The sequence below is a fragment of the Podarcis bocagei genome, assembly GCF_964188305.1.
Source record: "Podarcis bocagei genome assembly, chromosome: 4".
In the NCBI taxonomy this organism is placed as follows: domain Eukaryota; kingdom Metazoa; phylum Chordata; class Lepidosauria; order Squamata; family Lacertidae; genus Podarcis; species Podarcis bocagei.
Window position 1 is genome coordinate 83,723,064 of NC_138128.1, and position 19,668 is coordinate 83,742,731.

General features: G+C 43.9%; 1 protein-coding gene across 2 annotated transcripts in view; it reads left to right on the forward strand.

The window, feature by feature from the left end:
- Nucleotides 1–19,668, forward strand: part of RASGEF1A (RasGEF domain family member 1A) — a 224,136-nt gene that overhangs the window by 128,299 nt on the left and 76,169 nt on the right. The window contains exon 1 of one of the 2 annotated variants that reach the window (XM_081191329.1): nucleotides 3,680–3,788. The exons of the other annotated variant lie outside the window; for it this stretch is intronic. Within the exon in view, the coding sequence (XP_081047455.1) occupies nucleotides 3,747–3,788 (42 nt within the window). The 5' untranslated portion in view covers nucleotides 3,680–3,746. Of the gene's footprint in view, nucleotides 1–3,679; nucleotides 3,789–19,668 lie in introns of those variants that run through there. 2 annotated transcript variants of the gene reach the window in all.

Below are 19,668 nucleotides of genomic sequence, written 5' to 3' on the forward strand. Positions count from 1 at the left end.
GAAGCTTGTCAGTCACTGAAAAGCAAGTCATTGGCGGGGAGGGGGTGGAAATAGAGAAACCAAATGTGAAAAGTCTTATTTAGAAGAATCCGTAACTTCGACAAACAAGCTCTCTGCAGCATTGCAGCAAATGTCACATGAGAAAGCCGGCATGAACACAGAGGGGAAGTTCTAAAGAGCACTTCACATTGTTACTGTTGCTAGGGAAACCACTCCCTTGGCATCCAAGTGTTCACTAGATCTGACTCACTTCTCTCTATCTGAGCACAAGTCTCAGGGAGTGGGGTTGAGCATACAACAACAACAACAAAAGAAATTGCCTGATATTGCGAATAAAATAGTCGACACATATTTGACTGTCAAACCATATATTCTTTGGCCTTCCCTTGTACATCTAGGTGTCGGAGTTTGAAGTGTCAGAGTGAGTATCACACAGTCATCATGGGAATGCCGCTGAAACGGTCTTCCCATAGTGGCATATCCTTCACAAATATAAAAAGCTATTGAGCATTGTATAGGGATTGGCCATCACAAATCGACTCCACATTTCTGGCTGCTGGCAAGTGCTTCTAAATGTTACAGACCAGGCAGGGATCGCTTGATATGGGAAGCTATTTTCAGCACCATTCCCATGGCAACTCTGAAGTGTACACCAGCATATTGCAAATATGAAGACAGATTTATATTAAAAAAAATACAAAAAAACACAACCATGTGAATTGAAATTGCTAGGCAATACTGAGTGAAAACTGGAGTGCGTAGCTACTGACATGTAAAAAAAGAGATACAGAGAGGAACGAAGCACACATGGAAGAGTGTGGACTCACTCTTCACATAGTTCAGACATTAAAGTTATTATATGGCAGGGCACAGGAACAAGCTAGGGATTGTACACCTGCCCACCCCCTGCAAGCATAACTTTTAATGCTAGCACATAAATACTTTGATTAGTAGCTCCTGCTCCCAACATCACATCAACCCCTTTTCACAATAGATGGGCTTTCTTGTGTAGGCACTTGCACATGCAAAGATCATGTGCGACATGGGACAGTGTGCAGATCTTCTCTCCTGTGTGCTGTTGCATGTGGAATCTTTGAGTTGATTGCATGTCCTAAAAAGTTCAGCTCTTTATCTTAAAGCAGGCAGAAGCAAACTTGGCCCTCCAGATGTTTGGGGACTACAACTCCCATCATCCCTAGCTAACAAGACCAGTGGTCAGGGATGGTGGGAATTGTAGTCTCCAAACATCTGGAGGGCCGAGTTTGCCTATGCCTGCCTTAAAGCTCTACCATATGTAGTTCCTCAGAATCAGAGAAGGGTTTTGGGATATGTGTTTATATATTTTCAAAACCATTAACTATCTACTCCCAACAGTACACGAGGCACATATAAGGCTGTATTGTGCATCATTCATTTTATGTTTGGACCAAGGCAGAGGCAACGCTGCTGTAATTACCTCTTTCAAGCTAATTATGCCTGTCAATGCACATCCCTACAAAAACCCAGAAATGTATTGTGAAATCTTTTGATAGGAAAATACATCTAAAGAGTCATTGTAAGGTTGCAGTTCATGCCTCCTGTGGTCATCACAGATTGCCATTAACACCACATTGTGGCAGAGGTTATTATCATATGCTCATAAATATCTACTTTTTGGAGGAATGTGCTTTAAAAGTTACACACTAGGCTCATGATCTGGGAAGTGGGCCCTAGGGGTGGGGTCACAAGCCATGGGACTCTTCAAGTACCTGAACCTATAAAACTGCCTTACTTTAGGCTCATCAACTGCAGTTAAGGATGGTGAGCAACCTGGTGCTCACCCAGGGAAATCAACCAGGCCCTTTGACGACTCCTGTTCGCAAAACCTTCAAGAGGTTTACAAGTGACCAAAAAGAACATTCAGAGGGTCCAGTGGAAGCCTAGAAAGCACAGAGGAAAATTAGTGTGAATCAAACATAATTCTCAGTGGTAAAGTGTCATTTGTAGTTCAGTCCCATGATAAGCGATAGCAAAGATGCTCAGTGTACCAAGGCGCCCTTGTTCCCTGAAGGAAGGGAACAGGGTGGCAGCTAGTGGAGAACTGGGTGTGCGAGCAAAATGGACACAGTGGTGTGTTGTGGCTGCTGCTGGAAGGCACACAGTAACTGGATATCTCCCCTCTGTCTCCCCAAGATCCAGAGTGTGAATTGCTCACAGCACCCGGAAGAAGGGTAAATAGATAAATCCAAAAAATTACTAGAGCAGCTACATACCCAGTTTCCAGGAAAGAAAATGAAACTTAAGTTTGGAGGGCTTTTTTATCTGTAAGCTGCATTTAGTCCCTATCAGGGAGCAGAGGATAGTGTGGGTGTTCAAAAGATCTGAAACCACAGACTAACTTGGAATCACAAAGTGAATGAAAGGTGTCAAAACCACCAGCAATTTATGCTCCTACTATAACTTCCCACTTATTCAAAATAAGCACCATTTCATTTTATTAGCTGCTATTTGTTCTGCTTCATAAAACACAAGGTTTCCCCCTCCCTGCTGAAAATGACAGTGGCCTGTTTTTGTCATTTGTACTATTGGAAAATAGTTCTCTTAAAGGGAGAAAATGGCTGCCTTTGAGTTTCCAGAGTTAGTCTTGTTGACATGTTTGTGTTGTCCTCCTAGTCTTGTTGATATGCTTGCTTTGAAGAACGGCATGCATTTTTGCAATATCACCATTCTTGCTACATTTTAGCACTCCTGCACCAAGTCTGCTACTCACCCATCTCAAGTAAAGGCATAATGGAACCAAACAACATCAGATAATACTTAGAGTAAATCACAGTTTAAGATGGCCAACCCATTATACAATGAGACCTAAAGCAAAATACAAAAACATTGAGCGACTAACTGAAGTAGCCACCTGAGATTATTGTAGGGATGGCAGAGCCAAAATAACCCAATAGAAATACAGTGGTACCTCGGGTTACATACGCTTCAGGTTACATGTGCTTCAGGTTACAGACTCCGCTAACCCAGAAATAGTACCTCGGGTTAAGAACTTTGCTTCAGAATAAGAACAGAAATCATGCTCTGGCAGCGTGGTGGTAGCGGGAGACCCCATTAGCTAAAGTGGTGCTTCAGGTTAAGAACAGTTTCAGGTTAAGAACGGACCTCTGGAACGAATTAAGTACTTAACCCGAGGTACCACTGTAGTCACTGGGGTTTTCTGTGGAAATTTGCTGCTTGGGGATAAAGAAGAAGAAGATAGAATTCTAGCTATAAACTTCCCACATCAATAGTCACCACCCCTAAGGATGCCAGTTGACCTGTTTGCAACTCATGTGCACCCTATGTAACTGATTTTTTTAAAAAAAATAAAAATAAAGCAAAACTGTCCAAGAGCTCTCTTACTTGGTTTGGGTTTGTGACATTCCATAATTTAAATATATAAATTTATTAAATCACCATGATCATGATCATCCACTGAGAGTTCTCAAAACTCATCCACCATGACAACAGTGTTTGAACAATGTAACATCCAACTTCAGCAACACAATAAAATGGCAGTTTCCAAAAACTGACTGGAAAATACTGCAAGCATCTCTCTTCAAAAAAAACTAGACAGAAGGCAGTATTTATCTAGGTTTGGCGAAACATGTCGGAAGAACCCAAACACTAATTTGGTACTCACCTTATTTTAAAGGAGAAGGTGGCAAGATCGATGACAAAAACTGCAGAGGGAAATAGCTCCAAGTCCACCTCCTAGAAAGGTCTGGATGGCAGAACCACCGTGCAATGCTGCTGTAAAGAAATGTAAAGTAAGTTCTGTTTTCTGTTATCCATCTTATATTTATAGGTTTTGTTTTCAAGCATTTGGTTTTATTTCAAAATGGGTGCGTGGCCGGCAACTGTGGCTGATGCTAAAAGCAAAAACCACTCAGATTTGAAACTTCCCAACATTCAAAGTTTTGCTCATCAACTGTGAATAGTTCGCAAATGTTTGAAGGGCCAGCTTTCCATTCAGTAAACACATAGGTAGCACTGATATGTTGCACAGGGATCCAGAGGAACAAAAATCACAGATGTGGGACATTCACAGTCTACCTTAGGAGTAACACCAACTCCAAAGTGACCCAGTGTCCAATCCAACAGTAGGCCACACAAAGAAGAGGACTAAGGCTGATTCGCCTCTCAAAACCAGGGGTACAGTCTCAAGGAGGGGAATTAGAATCCACAGCTGCACCACTTCACTTCCATAATCCAGCAAAGGACCTACCCCAATGCCACCTATATTTTGGTAATCTTACATTTCCTTATGCAATAAACAAAAAAGTAGCATTTGTTCTTAGAAAGGCCATTCTGGGTATTATTATTTTTAATTCCTTCCCCTAATACATTAAAACTATTATAGCCTCGAAGTGACAAAGAAATATTTAATTTGCTGTACAACTAATTTAAAGTCATCCCCACCAATTAAAATAACCCCCTATTGAATAACTCTCTGAAGTCTGAGTTGTGTCATCAAGCAATTAAACTGATTAAAACTTGTAGTCCTCCTTAGAAGCATTAAATATGTTTTCTGGAGGTGTCAATGCGGGACATATTGGTGGGGAGATGTCTGTTTAAAAAAAAGTTCAGTGATATTTAAAAGGTGGAAAAAACAGCAAAGGTTCTTGTGGAACCTTATAGACTAAGAGTGCACTTTATCGATTCATGGAGAGTTTCTAGACCTAGATCTGCTTTTCTGTAATAATGCCAGGGAATGAGCCCAAGAAACATTTGTTCAACCTCTTCTTCAAGGCAGCCTTTTAGACTCTTGAAAACTGCTATTATGGCTCCCCTTAAATTTCCTCTCTCTATATTAAACACACCCAGACACACCGAGCAATTTTTCTCATGAGTTCCAACCCTTTAATCATTGCTGTTGCATTGGTCAAATTTCTCTTCGATTTCTTGCTCTTCTTAAAACATAAATGGTCATGCAGCTTTATTTGCTCTAGCTTTGAAGCTTGTTTTTGTCTTTGTTTTTTAGACTGTTCCCCATGCACTTTTCTTTTCTTTTCTGCTTCTCCTGCTTCCTTTGTTCTCTCTTTAGCCCCTCTTACTTTTTATTATTATTACTGAGATATTTAATTGCCTATATTTGATTTGCCCCATCTAGTAAACTTTAGTAACATTTCAGCACGTCGCAGATAAAAATAGGGACCTTTTGGTTTACTGTACCGTCCTTATTCTCTGCCTGATCCTAGTAATAGGATATTTCTAGATAATACCGAAGCATTCCTGCATCATCACCACCATCATCATTATCACCATAATTTATTTATATGCCACCCATCTGACTGGATTGCCCCAGCCACTCTGGGAAACTTCCAATAAACTAAAACACAGTTAAGACATCAAACATTAAAAACTTCCTGAAACAAGGCTGCCTTCAGATGTCGTCTAAATATCAGATAATTGTTTATCTGTTTAACATCTGATGGGAGGGTGTTCCACAGGGCAGGCGCCACTACCAAGAAGGCCCTCTGCCTGGTTCCCTGTTACCTCACTTCACACAATGAGGGAACCACCAGAAGGCCCTCGGAGCAGGATTTCAGTGTCTGGACTGAATGATCAGGCTTGTGGCTGGAGAGCAAAGCATTACCTTCTCCCCACACCTTTTTATCAATGTGTTTAGTGTCACATCCTGCTAAGGCTATATTCCTGCACACTTACATAGAAATATGGAGGACAGCAAGACAGTAATCCAGGTGTACATACCAGGAAATAAAAATGTAAGTGGAGTAAGATGCGGGTCATTCAATTTTATTGAAGATGCATAAAAGAGATTTTTCCTGTATCAGGAAAAGGATATGATATTCATAAGGCTAGTCCTGTATCTGCTAAATCTTTATTGATAAACTAATCCTACCATATCATGTGGGCTGTGTTCTGAGAAGCTCTTGCTCAAAGTTTGATGTTAGTCTTTTCATAGATCCTAAGAAATCTGAAATTTATCTTTATTGAGATAAAACCAGGTATATATTGATATAAATAGAATAGGATGCTTAATGTGTAGGGGATGAACTGTAAAAGTGGGTGGGTATTAGTACATTTACTGCTAAAAGCACCGTATTAGTCCCTGGTTTAAACAACAGTCAACAAAAACTAATAATAAAAAGGAGAAGATGGAGATCACATCTGTTCTGATCTTGAGAAACGGTATATATTCTGAACTAGCCACAATCCATATCTATCCTGTATCCACTGTGTAATGTCTTATGAAGCACTGGATTTTGATGCATTTGCCCCTTACTAGCTTTAATCTGAATTGAGAAAAAGAGTTGTATTTCAAGCCAATTAGGTGTGCACAGCCTAGATCTGGTCATTCTAGTGGTGTCATACATCCTGCAAAGACTGTTGTTTTTACTGCCTGATTGTCTTTTGTGCCTGGAGAAGGCGCTAAGGTTTGGAGACACACACACACACACACAGAGAGAGAGAGAGAGAGAGAGAGAGAGAGAGAGAGAGAGAGATATTGTACGTTCCAACTAAGATGTTCCGGTTTCAAGTCCTAGAGTCCCCGACACGCCTACTTAGCCACAAAGGGAAAGGATTAGCACGCAAGTTTTGTTTCGCTTTGCAAGTCCAGAGCTCCTCCGGTTAACCACAAGTTGCAGCATGTGATCCCACGTAGTGGAAACCTGTGGGTGTCATGGTTTCCTCCCATGCATTGCCCATGCTGCAATACATTCTCAGCAGTATAAATAAACAAAACCATAACGATGGCACTTAAATGGTACTGTGGCCTAATAACAGCTAAAAGGAACAGACATGAAATTAAAAACACAAATGTCTCCTTTGAATTTATTAAGACACTTTCTGTGAGGTAGATACACATACTTATAAGTCCCAATTTAATTTGTACTTATACCCCTTTGAGGTATGTTGGTGAAGTTTAAACACAGAAAACATATTTGTGACTACAAATTTAAACTAGTTTCCAGCGTGGTTGGTGCCCAACCAAGGTAACCTGGGAAATGTGGTACTATGAAGGGGCACAAAAGAAAAGGACTTCACCCCCAGCGCCAAAACTAGCATTGCTAGTTGCTGGGGGCAAACCATGCCAATTAAACCCATTTTAAAGCAGTATCAAAGTGGTTCAAATTTATGGTGCAGAAGACGCTAAACAGAAAAAAATGCTGCTGCTATTGTAACGCTATCCTTTCAATTATGTGCTTGATTAGTACATGATTGTAAACATTTTGGTGTGGGGCTTACCAATAACTGGAGACAAAATGTGTATACAAATCCAAAACACAAACCTGATAAAAAAAAATGGGAAAGCGTTTCAGATCTGTTTTTCATTTGGCTCCACAGGCCTGTTTTCAATTGGGCTCTGTTTATCAGCTGCTAGAGGCCAGACAAGAAGTTGGAGATCCATAATCTGATAGAGGAATTGTTTTTTCCTTGGGTTTTCTGTATGTTTGTTTACTTTAAAACAGACACCGAGTATCCCAAATTTGATTCTAGCAATGGCACTGTGGAAGGGTGTTTAACTCATTCCATCTCAAGTCATTTCCTCAGTGAAGAAAGCACTCCAACCTATCCCTCAAAACTGATGTTAGTCAATGAGGGGAGTATATGCACTTTTAAGATATGCTGTGTAGTAGATTCTACTATACAGAATCATATAGAAACGTAAGCAAACATAGAAACGTATGCAAACCTGAAAATTACACACAACTTTTATTATCGAACAGAATGAGAAAAAACAACAACCCAAATCGCAAATATGTGTAGAGCAAAGTTGGTTGCCAAAGCAAATATTTTAGTCAGTAAAGATAGCTGTGGGAATAGACAACCACTGATATAAAAATAGAAAAATATACACTGATTAGCAGGGGATTAGAGAATTTGCATTGAGACTGAGCAAAGAAGCCAAGCTCTCAGTTTAACCCGTTGTCCTTTGCCGTGACAAGGATATGCATTTTAACTCTGTCACGCCTTTTAGGTGAACTGAATACAAAGCCACTCATGAGTTTCAAGTTATCTAGTCTTCACCAATATGTTTACACTCTTTCCTTTTATTAATGATAACAAAGGAAGTGACTTTACCCCCCAAATTAAGGCAAGCAGCAAGTCCCCAGGGGTTGGGCAGGATTAACATGAAGCATACAAAAGCTTTGCTCTAGGGGAATCTTTGTGGAGAAAACCCCACCAATTAAAAAAACGACATTTAGAAGAAGCATATGAAAACTTCAAATTTTGCCAGCATCTTTAACAGAAAACCAAGTGTTATATTCTCATAGGAGCTTCTTTGTGGGCAGTAAGGGATTCACCTGAACCAATCATTTTGCACAACAGTCCAAGAGTGTGTGAGGGAGTTTCTGTTTCTCCCACAGCCTTTTCTGTCATGAAGTGACAGTGGCAATTGCACCTCCCATTGGAAATTGCCCCTCTCATTTTTTACTCGTAGAGGTGTGGTGTGGTGGCACTCAAACAAGGTGCACAAAACCACTCTTATTCATCTGGCTGTAGATCAGGATTTCTATCATGACTCCTAGGGGCCAAGGCAGTTTTGGCTCCCTGAATATTTTTTGAGGGTGCTGGGCCACCCTCAATATTCAGAGGATGTCACATGATGTCACACCAGGGGCCCCAATCCTCTGAAGAAGTTGGTGCCTCCGAATGCATAGGTGGGGAAACTGTTTTTGCAATCCCAGTTGTACAACAAAACATACACTCAGCTCCTATGGGTCTATGTACATAAGAGTAGCCTGTTATAATGAAAAAGTAAATAATAGATATAATAAATTGGGGGGGGGGGTAAGCTGAATAAAAAGGGATAGGCCATGGAAACCAGAAAAGGGCAGAGAGGGAAGTCAAGGCATTCTGAGAATCCTAAATGAAAAGGTGATTGATATGTTTAAATGGAAATATGCTATGTAAAAATTCTATATATATATATATATATATATATATATATATATATATATATATATATATATAAAGTAACGTGTTGGTTCAGGCAAGTGTGCCATCTAGTCATGACTCCAGTTCCCAGAAAGGTTCTGGCTCCCACCGAACACACAGAGACAAAGGCTCTTACTCAGAAGGAAGGAAGAAAATTTTGTGCAGGCAAGGAGTGATACAGGCTCAGCAGCAGAGACATTGCTCAGGAGACACAATTCAGGAGTTCAAGGACTGGACAGAAGTGACAAAGGTGTCCCAACAAGTTCCCCCACCCTTCCCACTAAGCTTTTAAAAACAATGCATGGCGTCTTTCCACCTAGTGGGAATATCAGGGTGGCAAGTGCACACTCTGTCAGCGGTAATGGGTCTGCTCTGAATTTGCAGAGGTGGTGGCCTGCTTCTAGATGACAAGACTGTACCCTCCTGCTCAGACTCCTATTTGATCACTACCACCTTCTCTTCAACCTCCCTTCCCTCCAAGCCCTCCCCAGCCTCCACTGAGGATTGCCGCTCAGCCGGAAGGACAGAGGGGAGAGCTGACATCCCTTCTCCCCCTTACAAACTGACTCCAGCCAAGATTCACCCAATGCAGTCCTCCATTTCCTCCTCCTCCATCAGAGCCTGCCAACCCAATCCAAATCCTGACAGTGCTGCAGTGCTCATAATTCACAAAACATGGTACAATATAATGCAGAAATCAAATACAATTTCTATACACACTGGCTCTCAAGAAGGATTTTTTGTGGAAAGTGTTACGTCAGGATAGAAAAAAAACCAACACATTGATTTTGCGAAAGAAAATCACTAATCATTTCGTGCAGTAAGGATTTGTGATGTCAGTGAAGCTGCTGGCAATACTGACATCACAAAGGCTGAGTGACTGTGATGGCACAGTCGGGGTAGCTCGGGGAACAGAATAGGCAGGAGGATGGCAGGACCCTGAGGAAAGAGTGGAGTGGAAGGAAATCTGATAAGGAAAGGGAGAAAAGGAGGCGAGACTGAAGGAAGGATGGGACCTGGAAAAGGAAACAGTGGAATGTGGCTAAGAGAAGCTGGCAGATAGGAGAGGCTATGCAGAGGAGTTTGATAGTGGTGGTTGCGATTGATAAAGTACAGGGGCCACCTGAAACATCTGCTGTGGCTTATAGCACTCACATTTCACATACCGGTATTTCAGTTGTCAGTGTGACAACCCTCTATTACTATCTTAATATTGCAGAGGAAGAGGTGGCCTACAGCCATCTAGTGAGTTCTTAGCCAAGGTGGTAATTTGAAGCGGGGACTTCCCAAAACAGGCTTTGAGCAGCTGCATTACACCGGAACGCCTCAAGCTGCAGTTGGGAAGCACGTTGCTTAGAGATATTGACTGCAAAATCTACATGGTTGTTTTTTCCTCCCCCCACTTGAAACTTCCCATGTCTATTTCTCCATGGAACCCATGCAGCCCTTTGAAAGAAAGGGCTTGGAAATTTGCCCGCAAGAGGGTGGTGCTGCCAACTGATTGTAACATGGGAAGCTGCCTGCCTTATACGGTGTCATATCATTTGTCTGTCCAGTTCAGGACTGTCTGCGTGAGGTATGGGGAGCCTGCAGCCTTCCGGATATACCGTATTTTTCGCTCCATAGGGCGCACCTGACCATAGGGCGCACCTAGTTTTTGGGGGGGGGAATAAAGAAAAAAAATTCCGCTCGCTGTCTTGGCTTTGTTTTTATCCATGGGGCTGGGGAAGCCCGAGCTTCCCCCGACCCCAGCCCCCAAAACAGGTCCAGGAGCAGCGGCAAGATTGCGCACAACCTCGCCGCTGCTCCCGGAGCTTGCGGGGCTGGGGGCAGGGGAAGCCTGAGCTTCCCCCGACCCCAGCCCCCAGAAGAGGCTGCTATCCACAAGCCTTCGGAGCCCGGCGGGAACTTGCGGGAGGCTTGCGGATAGCTGCCCGAAGCCTGGGGAGCACAGCAGATAGCTGAAGGCTTCCCCTGCACTCCTTTGGGCTGCAGTCTGCTATCCACAAGCCTTCGGAGCCCAGCGGGAACTCCCGCCATGCTCTGAAGGCTTGTGGATAGCTTCCTGAAGCCTGGAGAGCGAGAGGTGTGCACCGACCCCTCTCGCTCTCCAGGCTTCAGAGAAAGCCTGCATTCGCTCCATAGGACGCACACACATTTCCCCTTCATTTTCGGAGGGAGAAAGGTGCGTCCCATAGAGCAAAAAATACGGTAATCAACAACAGTGACCATCCCCTGGCTGATGACCATGCTGAATTTGCAAATCAATAGCAAATTCTGACTGCCTGGTCCACCAGCATCCTCATTATACTGTGTTTGCACACAGAATATGCCCAGACCCACTTGCAGTCCAATGGAAATTCCGTGTCAGGTAATCAGCAGACAAACTGATGTGGAAAGGGTTTTCCAAGGTAGGAAAGCTTTAGAACAAGGGCACGTTTGACTGTTCATTTAACACGGTGGTTTTCACAGTTTAGAGAACTGAAATTCCCTCTACTTGTTTCCCCCGTCAAGCCAAAGTTCATTTCCCTCCCCCGTTTATCCCAGCCCCTACTTGGTAATGAGATGCAGTGAATAGGCACAAGCTGTAACACAGAAGGAAGCGCTGGCAAAGTCTTCACAAGTGTCGGCCTCCCCCTCCAGCTCCCACCTCACCCACCTCACCCACCCACACATCACAGCCACTCATCTGACATCACGAGAAGCTGGTGTGGGTTTTGTTCCTCTGTGTAATTTCCCCTTTCTTTTTTACTTGGCGGAGCACGGCAAAAAAAGAAAAAAGGAAAGAAATTGCTAAGCAGTTAGTATCTGCACAGAGCAAACTGCAATGCATTTGCTATGCTCCGCGGCGCTGTCTGTGACGAGATAGCGTTCTAAGTGGCAACGTGGGAACCACAAGGCTCCGGTCCCCAGGTTTCTCTGCTTCGCACATCAAAGGCTAAAGAAACATGAAATGGAACAGCAATTCCATGTGTTCCTTCGTAGTTGCACAAAGCTAAACACGGTGTGATGCAGGCCCCCCTTCCTGCCTCTAACTCTCGGAAGGATGAGAAGTATGCAGCTAATGGTAGCGGGAGAAAAAGCAAAGGGTTGTTTATTTTGCCCCAATACTTAATTTCTAACAAGAAAGGTACTGGAGCTCATCTGCCCTGGAAGAACCTGCCTTTAAGTCCTAAGCGAGTAGGGACAGGTGACAGTAAGTCAGTGGGGAAATGTATTCACTGTGCATTCAGGAATACCTACTTCACATTTTTCTCTAGACTTAGCCCTAGTTGTTGGCACCCTTGTGTCTTGTGATACGATGGAAGAGTGCAGCTTGCAAGGTGAATTCAAACTGTTGGGGAGTTACAGTGCCTGCTGTGGCTGTAGTGTTTGATACAGGAGAAACATGTTTTGTTGAAGCTGGGGCAGATGAAGGTATTTGGTTGTGCTGCTGCAGATGCACCATGGCATTTCTTCCCTCTGCATTTCTACCAGCGGTCGTTCCTCCTCTGCTCATTGCTATGGATGCACTACCTGTCTATCTGCCTGCAGGCACTGCGGTCATCTGCAAGGGATTCCCATGCAACAGGCTTGATGTTGCTAGCCTTTATGTCACATTTGCAGACATCTTTCTACTGCAGAGTTGGTCTGCTGATGGGCCTGGTGCCTGAAGCCAGCTCCCCATAGAAATCCTTGGGAATCCTGCCATCTTCCATTCTGTCAACATGACTAAGCCAGCCATAGACGTTTTGCTGAAACAGGAGTGTGAACGTGCTGGAAACGTTGAGAGAGCACATCTTTGTTTGAGACTCTGTCCTGCCATGTGATGCCCAATATCTTCTTGATGCAGCACATGTGACCAAAAGAACCCCCAATTCTTGTACTGGATCAATCCTGTGAGGTTCAACTGGCTGCATCCACACAGGATCCAATTTGATCCTACACTGTGTTGGTCGCAACTCTCCTTTTGTGCAGCCTTTTAGCTGAGTGGGAGGCTCTGATCCTGCACAATGTTGTGCACACACATTCACAGATCATTTGCAACGGCTTTTGAAAATTCTTAGCCCCATCCCTGAATTGTTTGGGGGATGAATCTGGGATGGGTGGGACAACACAGGGCAAATTGCCCTGATCTGGGAGCCATAGAGTGGTCTTCTTCTTCTTTGGTGATCATTCGTAGCTGAGTAAGATTGTCTTCCAAAAACATGGTTTTAACAGTGAGTCCATAAGTGACTGTGGAGGCCAATTCTGGACCCACACATCCTTCCACCGTGGGGACATAGGTTTCCAGGCGGGAGTTGATAATGGTGAGGGTTTGTCAAGCATGCCTTCCTCTTAGCACATTTCTCCCTTTCGTCTTGAGTTTGAGCATCTTCAAAGCCCGTTAGAGTGGTACCACAGCGTGAATCAGGGGTCTATGCACATCCCTTCTTCACAATATAATCATCCAATGATAAATGTCCAGTGAGGGCTTACGTTTGTGTATGACCCGTCACAGAAATAATATCAGAGAGAGGGAACTTTCAAATCACTGTGCAAAGCAGGCTTTTCGGTAGAGGCAAATCAAGCATTCAGATGCAATACTCAAATGCAGATGCATTACTGTATATGATATACGTATACATATATAATAACTAGTGCAAAGCCTTTACATCTTCCAGATGTAAATTTCCAGTATTTCTTATACATGCAGGTCCCACTTTATGCAGGTCCTCACTATGTGAAAATTCGTCCCTAAACCTCGCTATATACCGTAGGTATACATGGTTGGAAATGCATTAGAAAATTCCTCATAGGAATCAATAGAGATCATCAACTCATGAAACAAACACTTACCTGATAAAAGATTACCAGGAAATGCACTGTGTTCATAAAGTGGGACGGGACCTGTGTGTATTTGTAAAACTATATACATTTCTTGTGCCCCTCCCCCCAAATGGCTTAATTAACAATTTGGTAAGAAACATAGTTCAAATAGCTTTGTATTCATGTAAGTATCCCTTGAAAAGAGATTTTACGAAATGATTTTTAAAAGTTTAATAAGTCTGTTTCATCTTGCACCGATTAAACCATCTTCTGAATCAGAAATATACTTTATGTGAAAGCAAGTTTTGTGACTATCACGGGGACTGACTATCTTGTTTAGGCACAAGGTATAAATATCTTCGTGGCTGCCATCTATCTATCCATTCATCCAGCAGACAATAGCAGGCTATAGGATTGAAGCTTATAGGAATCTAAATCTTTAAGAGCCTTATCCAGGCCAGCGCTTGTATGTATCACTTGGACACAGAACTGGGAGACAGGACTGTCTTTCCCCGGAGGTGCAAGGGGTGCGGGGCACCCGGGCGCCAAATTCTGGGGAGCGCCAGGCACCCGCCGCTGAAGCCGCCTAAGCTCTTAACTATCTACCTGTTATGAAATAATAAATAATTTTGAGCAAGCTAGAAAAACAAAATACAAATATACCTAGGTATTACCGAAATGTATACCTACTGTTTCACTAAAGGACTTTCGACTTTGTGCGCTTATTTACGAAAGACGCGCGGCGCCAGCAGCTCACTTGTCATTCACAACGGCGGTGCTTGTCAGACTCAATGACTGCGCTTGTCATTCTCAACAGCGCCGTGCACGTGAAATTAACTCTTACATCAAAATATTATCTTACGCATTGTATTGAGCTGCTATGAGGCAGCTGGGTCCAGGGCACCTTTGAATACTTATAAGTTTACTTATAAGTGTGGGGGTGTTAATTTGGGGGCTAAACTAAATTTGGGGGCGCTGAGTGGATCTTTGTACCCCAGAGGCGCATATGCTAAAGACAGCACTGCTGGGAGACAGTCCAAGGACTTGTATATCATAGAATGACAGAACTGTGGAGTTGGGAGGGATCCCGAGGGTCATCTAGTCCAACCCCCTGCAATGTATGGATCTCCATTAAAACATCCATGGCGATGGCCATCCAAGCTCTGCTTCAAAACCTCCAAGGGAAAGACTTCCAGTCACAGCTGAGGCTTGTTATCTCAGGCTTGTAAGATCTGGCTCACTTGCGGGGAACGAAAATGGCCTCCAAGCAGGAAAATGGGAAGCATTACAGATACGAAGTTCGCAAGCTACAAGTGACTGGCATAGAATTGTGCCAGCTTATGGGTTCATAAAATAAAATAAAATGCTTTATCTTGCAAAAAGTTGATTCCCCTGGCCCAAACAAGAAATGTACTTATCTATCTATCTTATTTATAGTTCCCCCTTCATTGAGAGATCCCAGGGTAGAAATACACAGCAGGGATAAAACATTATATAATAAAACCCAATTTTACAATATTCCAACTTCAGCGAAACAGGCAATGGCAGCAGACTATGGAAACAGTCAATAAATCAGCAAGCCTGAGTGAATCAAAATCCAAAAGGCATTTATACGAACTTAGCATTTATATAGTGCATTTTCCCAACATCTTTTCTTTTTCTTAATTAAAAGCAAGTACAGGGAACCTCCAGCCCACTTGCCAAATGCAGCCTTGAGCTAGCCCATGGGACTTTCCTGGGGCCACACTCTCTCATCCTTCACCAGCCCAGCTCCCTCCTCTAGATATTTTGTCTGGCTTGAATGTCTCTGTGCTAATGCCTCTTGCTTGCCTTTGTAGAGGATGGAGAGATGTGGGGGAGGGTGCAGAAACCTTATGACTTTTATGTGGCTGCGTTGTCTCCTTCTGGTACACCCCCATAGTCCATCTGTCTTCCCCCCACCCACCCAACCAAGGCAGAAGGGAACAATTTAAGTCAGGGAAACAGAGAGAAGCAGGACAGGTTTAGCCTTTCGTGTCGTGACTCCAATCTCAACTAGGAGCCCTGTTGGCTGCTTTTAACCAATGCAAAGATGTCGAGAGATCCAATTGCAAATCTCTCCCATGCTGCCTTGCCTTGTCCTCAGAATGATTCTGTAGACTGATCAGCATTCTGAGAGAGAATGGCCTGCCCAAGGCCACTAAGCAAATTCACGTCAAAGGCAAGACTTGAGTGATCACAGTTCTGCCACAACGTTATACCAGCTCTCAGTAAGCAACGCAGAAGCATAGAGTGATGTCACATTTTTGCTTTTACTTGAATTTTGCACAACTACGGCTACAGCCTGCAAACCCCAAAGAACTCTTTGGGAATTACTTCTGACTAGATATGGGTTGGGAAGTCAACCAATTGAGAAGGATAAATGGAGCACAAGTTTTTTGGAAAGCAGAGGTCCTGTTTGTGGTGTTGTGCCCTGGTCTTTCCCCACTGCCCCCTTTCTTCCCGGTGACTGAGAGATTAAGAAGGTGAGAAAGGGAAAAGGCCAACTCCCATGCTTTTAGGGGAGGCAGAAGGGAGAGTCTCTGGAGTATTTTTGAAAGCATCAGTGGTGATTTGCAAGCCTGGTTTGGTTTCGGTTTGGTTTGGTTTGACTCCCAGCTGTGGGTTAAACCACAGAGCCTAGGACTTCCCAATCAGAAGGTTGGCGGTTTGAATCCCCGCGACGGGGTGAGCTCCCGTTGCTCGGTCCCTGCTCCTGCCAACCTAGCAGTTTGAAAGCACACCAAAGTGCAAGTAGATAAATAGGTACTGCTCTGGTGGGAAGGTAAAAGGCATTTCCATGTGCTGCTCTGGTTCACCAGAAGCGGCTTAGTCATGCTGGCCACATGACCCAGAAGCTGTACACCGGCTCCCTCGGCCAATAAAGCGAGATGAGTGCCGCAACCCCAGAGTTGGTCACAACTGGACCTAATGGTCAGGGGTCCCTTTACCTTTACATTTCCGATCAGGGATGCGGGTGCACTGTGATCTAAACCACAGACCCTAGGGCTTGCTGATCAGAAGGTCGGCGGTTTCAATCCCCACAACGGGGTGAGCTCCTGTTGTTCGGTCCTAGCTCCTGCCCACCTAGCAGTTCGAAAGCATGTCAAAGTGCAACAAGATAAATAGGTACCGCTCCAGCGGGAAGGTAAACGGCATTTCCATGCGCTGCTCTGGTTTGCCAGAAGCGGCTTAGTCATGCTGGCCACATGACCCAGAAGCTGTATGCAGACAAATGCCGGCTCCCTCGGTCTAAAGAGCGAGAGGAATGCACAACCCCAGAGTCGTCTGTGACTGGACCTAGTGGTCAGGGATACCTTTACCTTTACCTTTATATTTCCAATCACAATTCAAAGTGTTGGTGCTGACCTTTAAAGTCCTAAATGACCTCGGCCTAGTATACCTGATGGAGCATCTCCACCACCATCATTCAGCCCAGACACTGAGGTCCAGCTCCGAGGGCCCACTGGCAGGCTACCATTGACGGTGTTTCCTGGAGCTTGCAGAGCATGAATTAGACTTGGGAAGACCTTGGACAGTGTTTGTACCAGCTGGTAAAGAAAGCTGAGATGGCGGAGACCTGCAAATCCATCTACACATCTCTATCTGGCAGCCTGACTGACATTGAGGCCTCTGAATTTCCTCAGGAATGGAAAAGGAGAGAGAAACATCAGCTGTGGCTTATTGCCACCTCCCTCTTCCTGTGTGTGTGTGTGTGTGTGTGTGTGTGTGTGTGTGTGTGTTTCTTTCCCCTCTGTGCTGTGGGTGGTGGTTGTTTTTTTCCATGGATCCTTGTGGGCAACAATTCATACCACTCAGGGTGAGAGGCTGGATGGTGGGGCAAAAGGTGTTAAGTTACTCAGAAGCCACAGAGAGTCTGTAGGCACAGAGTAGGTCCTCTTCGTGTGAAAGGCAGAGGAGGAGGGAATGGGCTGCCCTAAGTAAAAAAACCAGTGTGGGAACCGATGCACTGGAACCATTGGTTTTTCTCATCTGTTTAAATCTCTTTGGATGTCTCGTGTTTGCTTTTACCTAGACATTTTGTTAAATTGAAATTTTAAATTCTTGCTATTGTGGTTTTGCTAGTTTACCATGTGACAGAACTGTTAAATTTGTGTTTATTGAACCTCTTTATGTGAGTTTATAATTTTTGTGTGTTGTTTTTCTCTGTTTATTTTAACACTTTGTTCCCCACTTTGGGATTGAAAATATTCAATGAAGAACTGCAAGTAAATAAATAAATAAATAAATAAATAGGTAAAATACCCTCACACCCTTTCCTCTGCATGTGGCAGGACTATGGATGAGGTAGAATCATAGAATTTTGAGTTGAAAGGGACCACAGGGGTCATCTAGTCCAACCCCCTGCAATGCAAGAATCTTTTGCCCACTGTGGAGCTCGAACCCACGACCCTGAGATTAAGGGCCTCAGGCTCTACCGATTGAGCATCTTCCGCTTCATCCAGCCCTGCTGCTCCACAGCCAGGGACTAGGATTGCTCCCTTAGCTTTATAATTTGAGAATAACAAAATGTTTATCATTGTAGTGTGTGAGGGTGTCTTGGCTACTACAAGGACTCCAAAGGAGACAGGTACGGGGCATCCCTGAATCTCAGGAGGCAATTTGCAGCCCGCTCCGCCTTTCAGGCCACAAGAAAGGCAAGTTTAACCACTACTTCAGCATCCTCAAGGGCAACTCTTTCCTCCCAGAAGTCTCAGTGGCAATTATACACTTCTATAGGGGAAAGAGGAGCAACTGAAGATATTGTAGGAGTGACAACTAAGCCTCCTTTGCACTCCAGGTCACTCTTGCGATCCAAGCCTGCTCCTATCTACATAACTCCATCTTGAGCTTTGCTTCTTGTTCACATGAGGTGGGGAGGGAGAAAAGGAGAAGCATATGGATGTGGCAAATAAGCTTTTATTTCTAGTAAAAGGAATATAAAGTGAATCATCATAAGATGCAGAAACCAAATTGTCTGTGTGCAGATAATGCTTTCAAGTGGTACATCCCAATCATGTCTTATTGCATATTTGTTAGGTTCTGTACTCAGGTTGTCAGCTTCTAGGGCTGGCCCTACCATTAGGCAGAGTGGAGAATATGCCTCCTGCAGCTGATTTGGGGTGTCATGAGAGGGAAGCAAATGGTGGGAGTAGGAGTACAGTGGTACCTTGGGTTAAGAATTTAATTCGTTCTGGAGGGCCATTCTTAACCTGAAACTGTTCTTAACCTGAGGTACCACTTTAGCTAATGGGGCCTCCCGCTGCTGCTGCTGTGCCGCCGGCACACGATTTCTGTTCTCATCCTGAAGCTAAGTTCTTAACCCAAGGTACTATTTCTGGGTTAGCGGAGTCTGTAACCTGAAGCATCTGTAACCTGAGGTACCACTGTAGTCACATTTGCAGGGAGTGAGAGGGGTACTTGTGTCCCAGATGCCAAAATAATTAGTCTTTGGTACTTTGTACCTTGGCTTGCAGGAAGATGGAGAGCGGGGTAATAACCATTTGTTGCTTCACCTCAGGCAGCAAGATGTATAAACTAATTGAAAGGATGGGCTCCCAATTCTTTTTAAAGCATCAACAATTATACACATACATGTGCGTGCACATCTTGAAAGGCACATTTGAGGTATGCTGTCTCATTTGTGAATGTTATCCTTGAAAAGGCTTCTCTTTCATGTGTTGTTCCCATGACAGCAGGCTCTCTTTTTTTAGACACACTTAGCATCTCTGTTCTGCATTGTGCTTGCTGATTAATGCCCCAACCCTTCACCTTTGACCTGCGGAATAACAAACCATAAGGCAAACGCTCACAGCAATCACACTTCAAATTGGCCTTTCCTGTGCAGGCATATTAAGAGAAATTGGAGGTTGTGTGGGGTGGGAGGGAGGGAGGGATGATAGATGCTTCCCTTCTAACCCTGCCAGCTCAGAT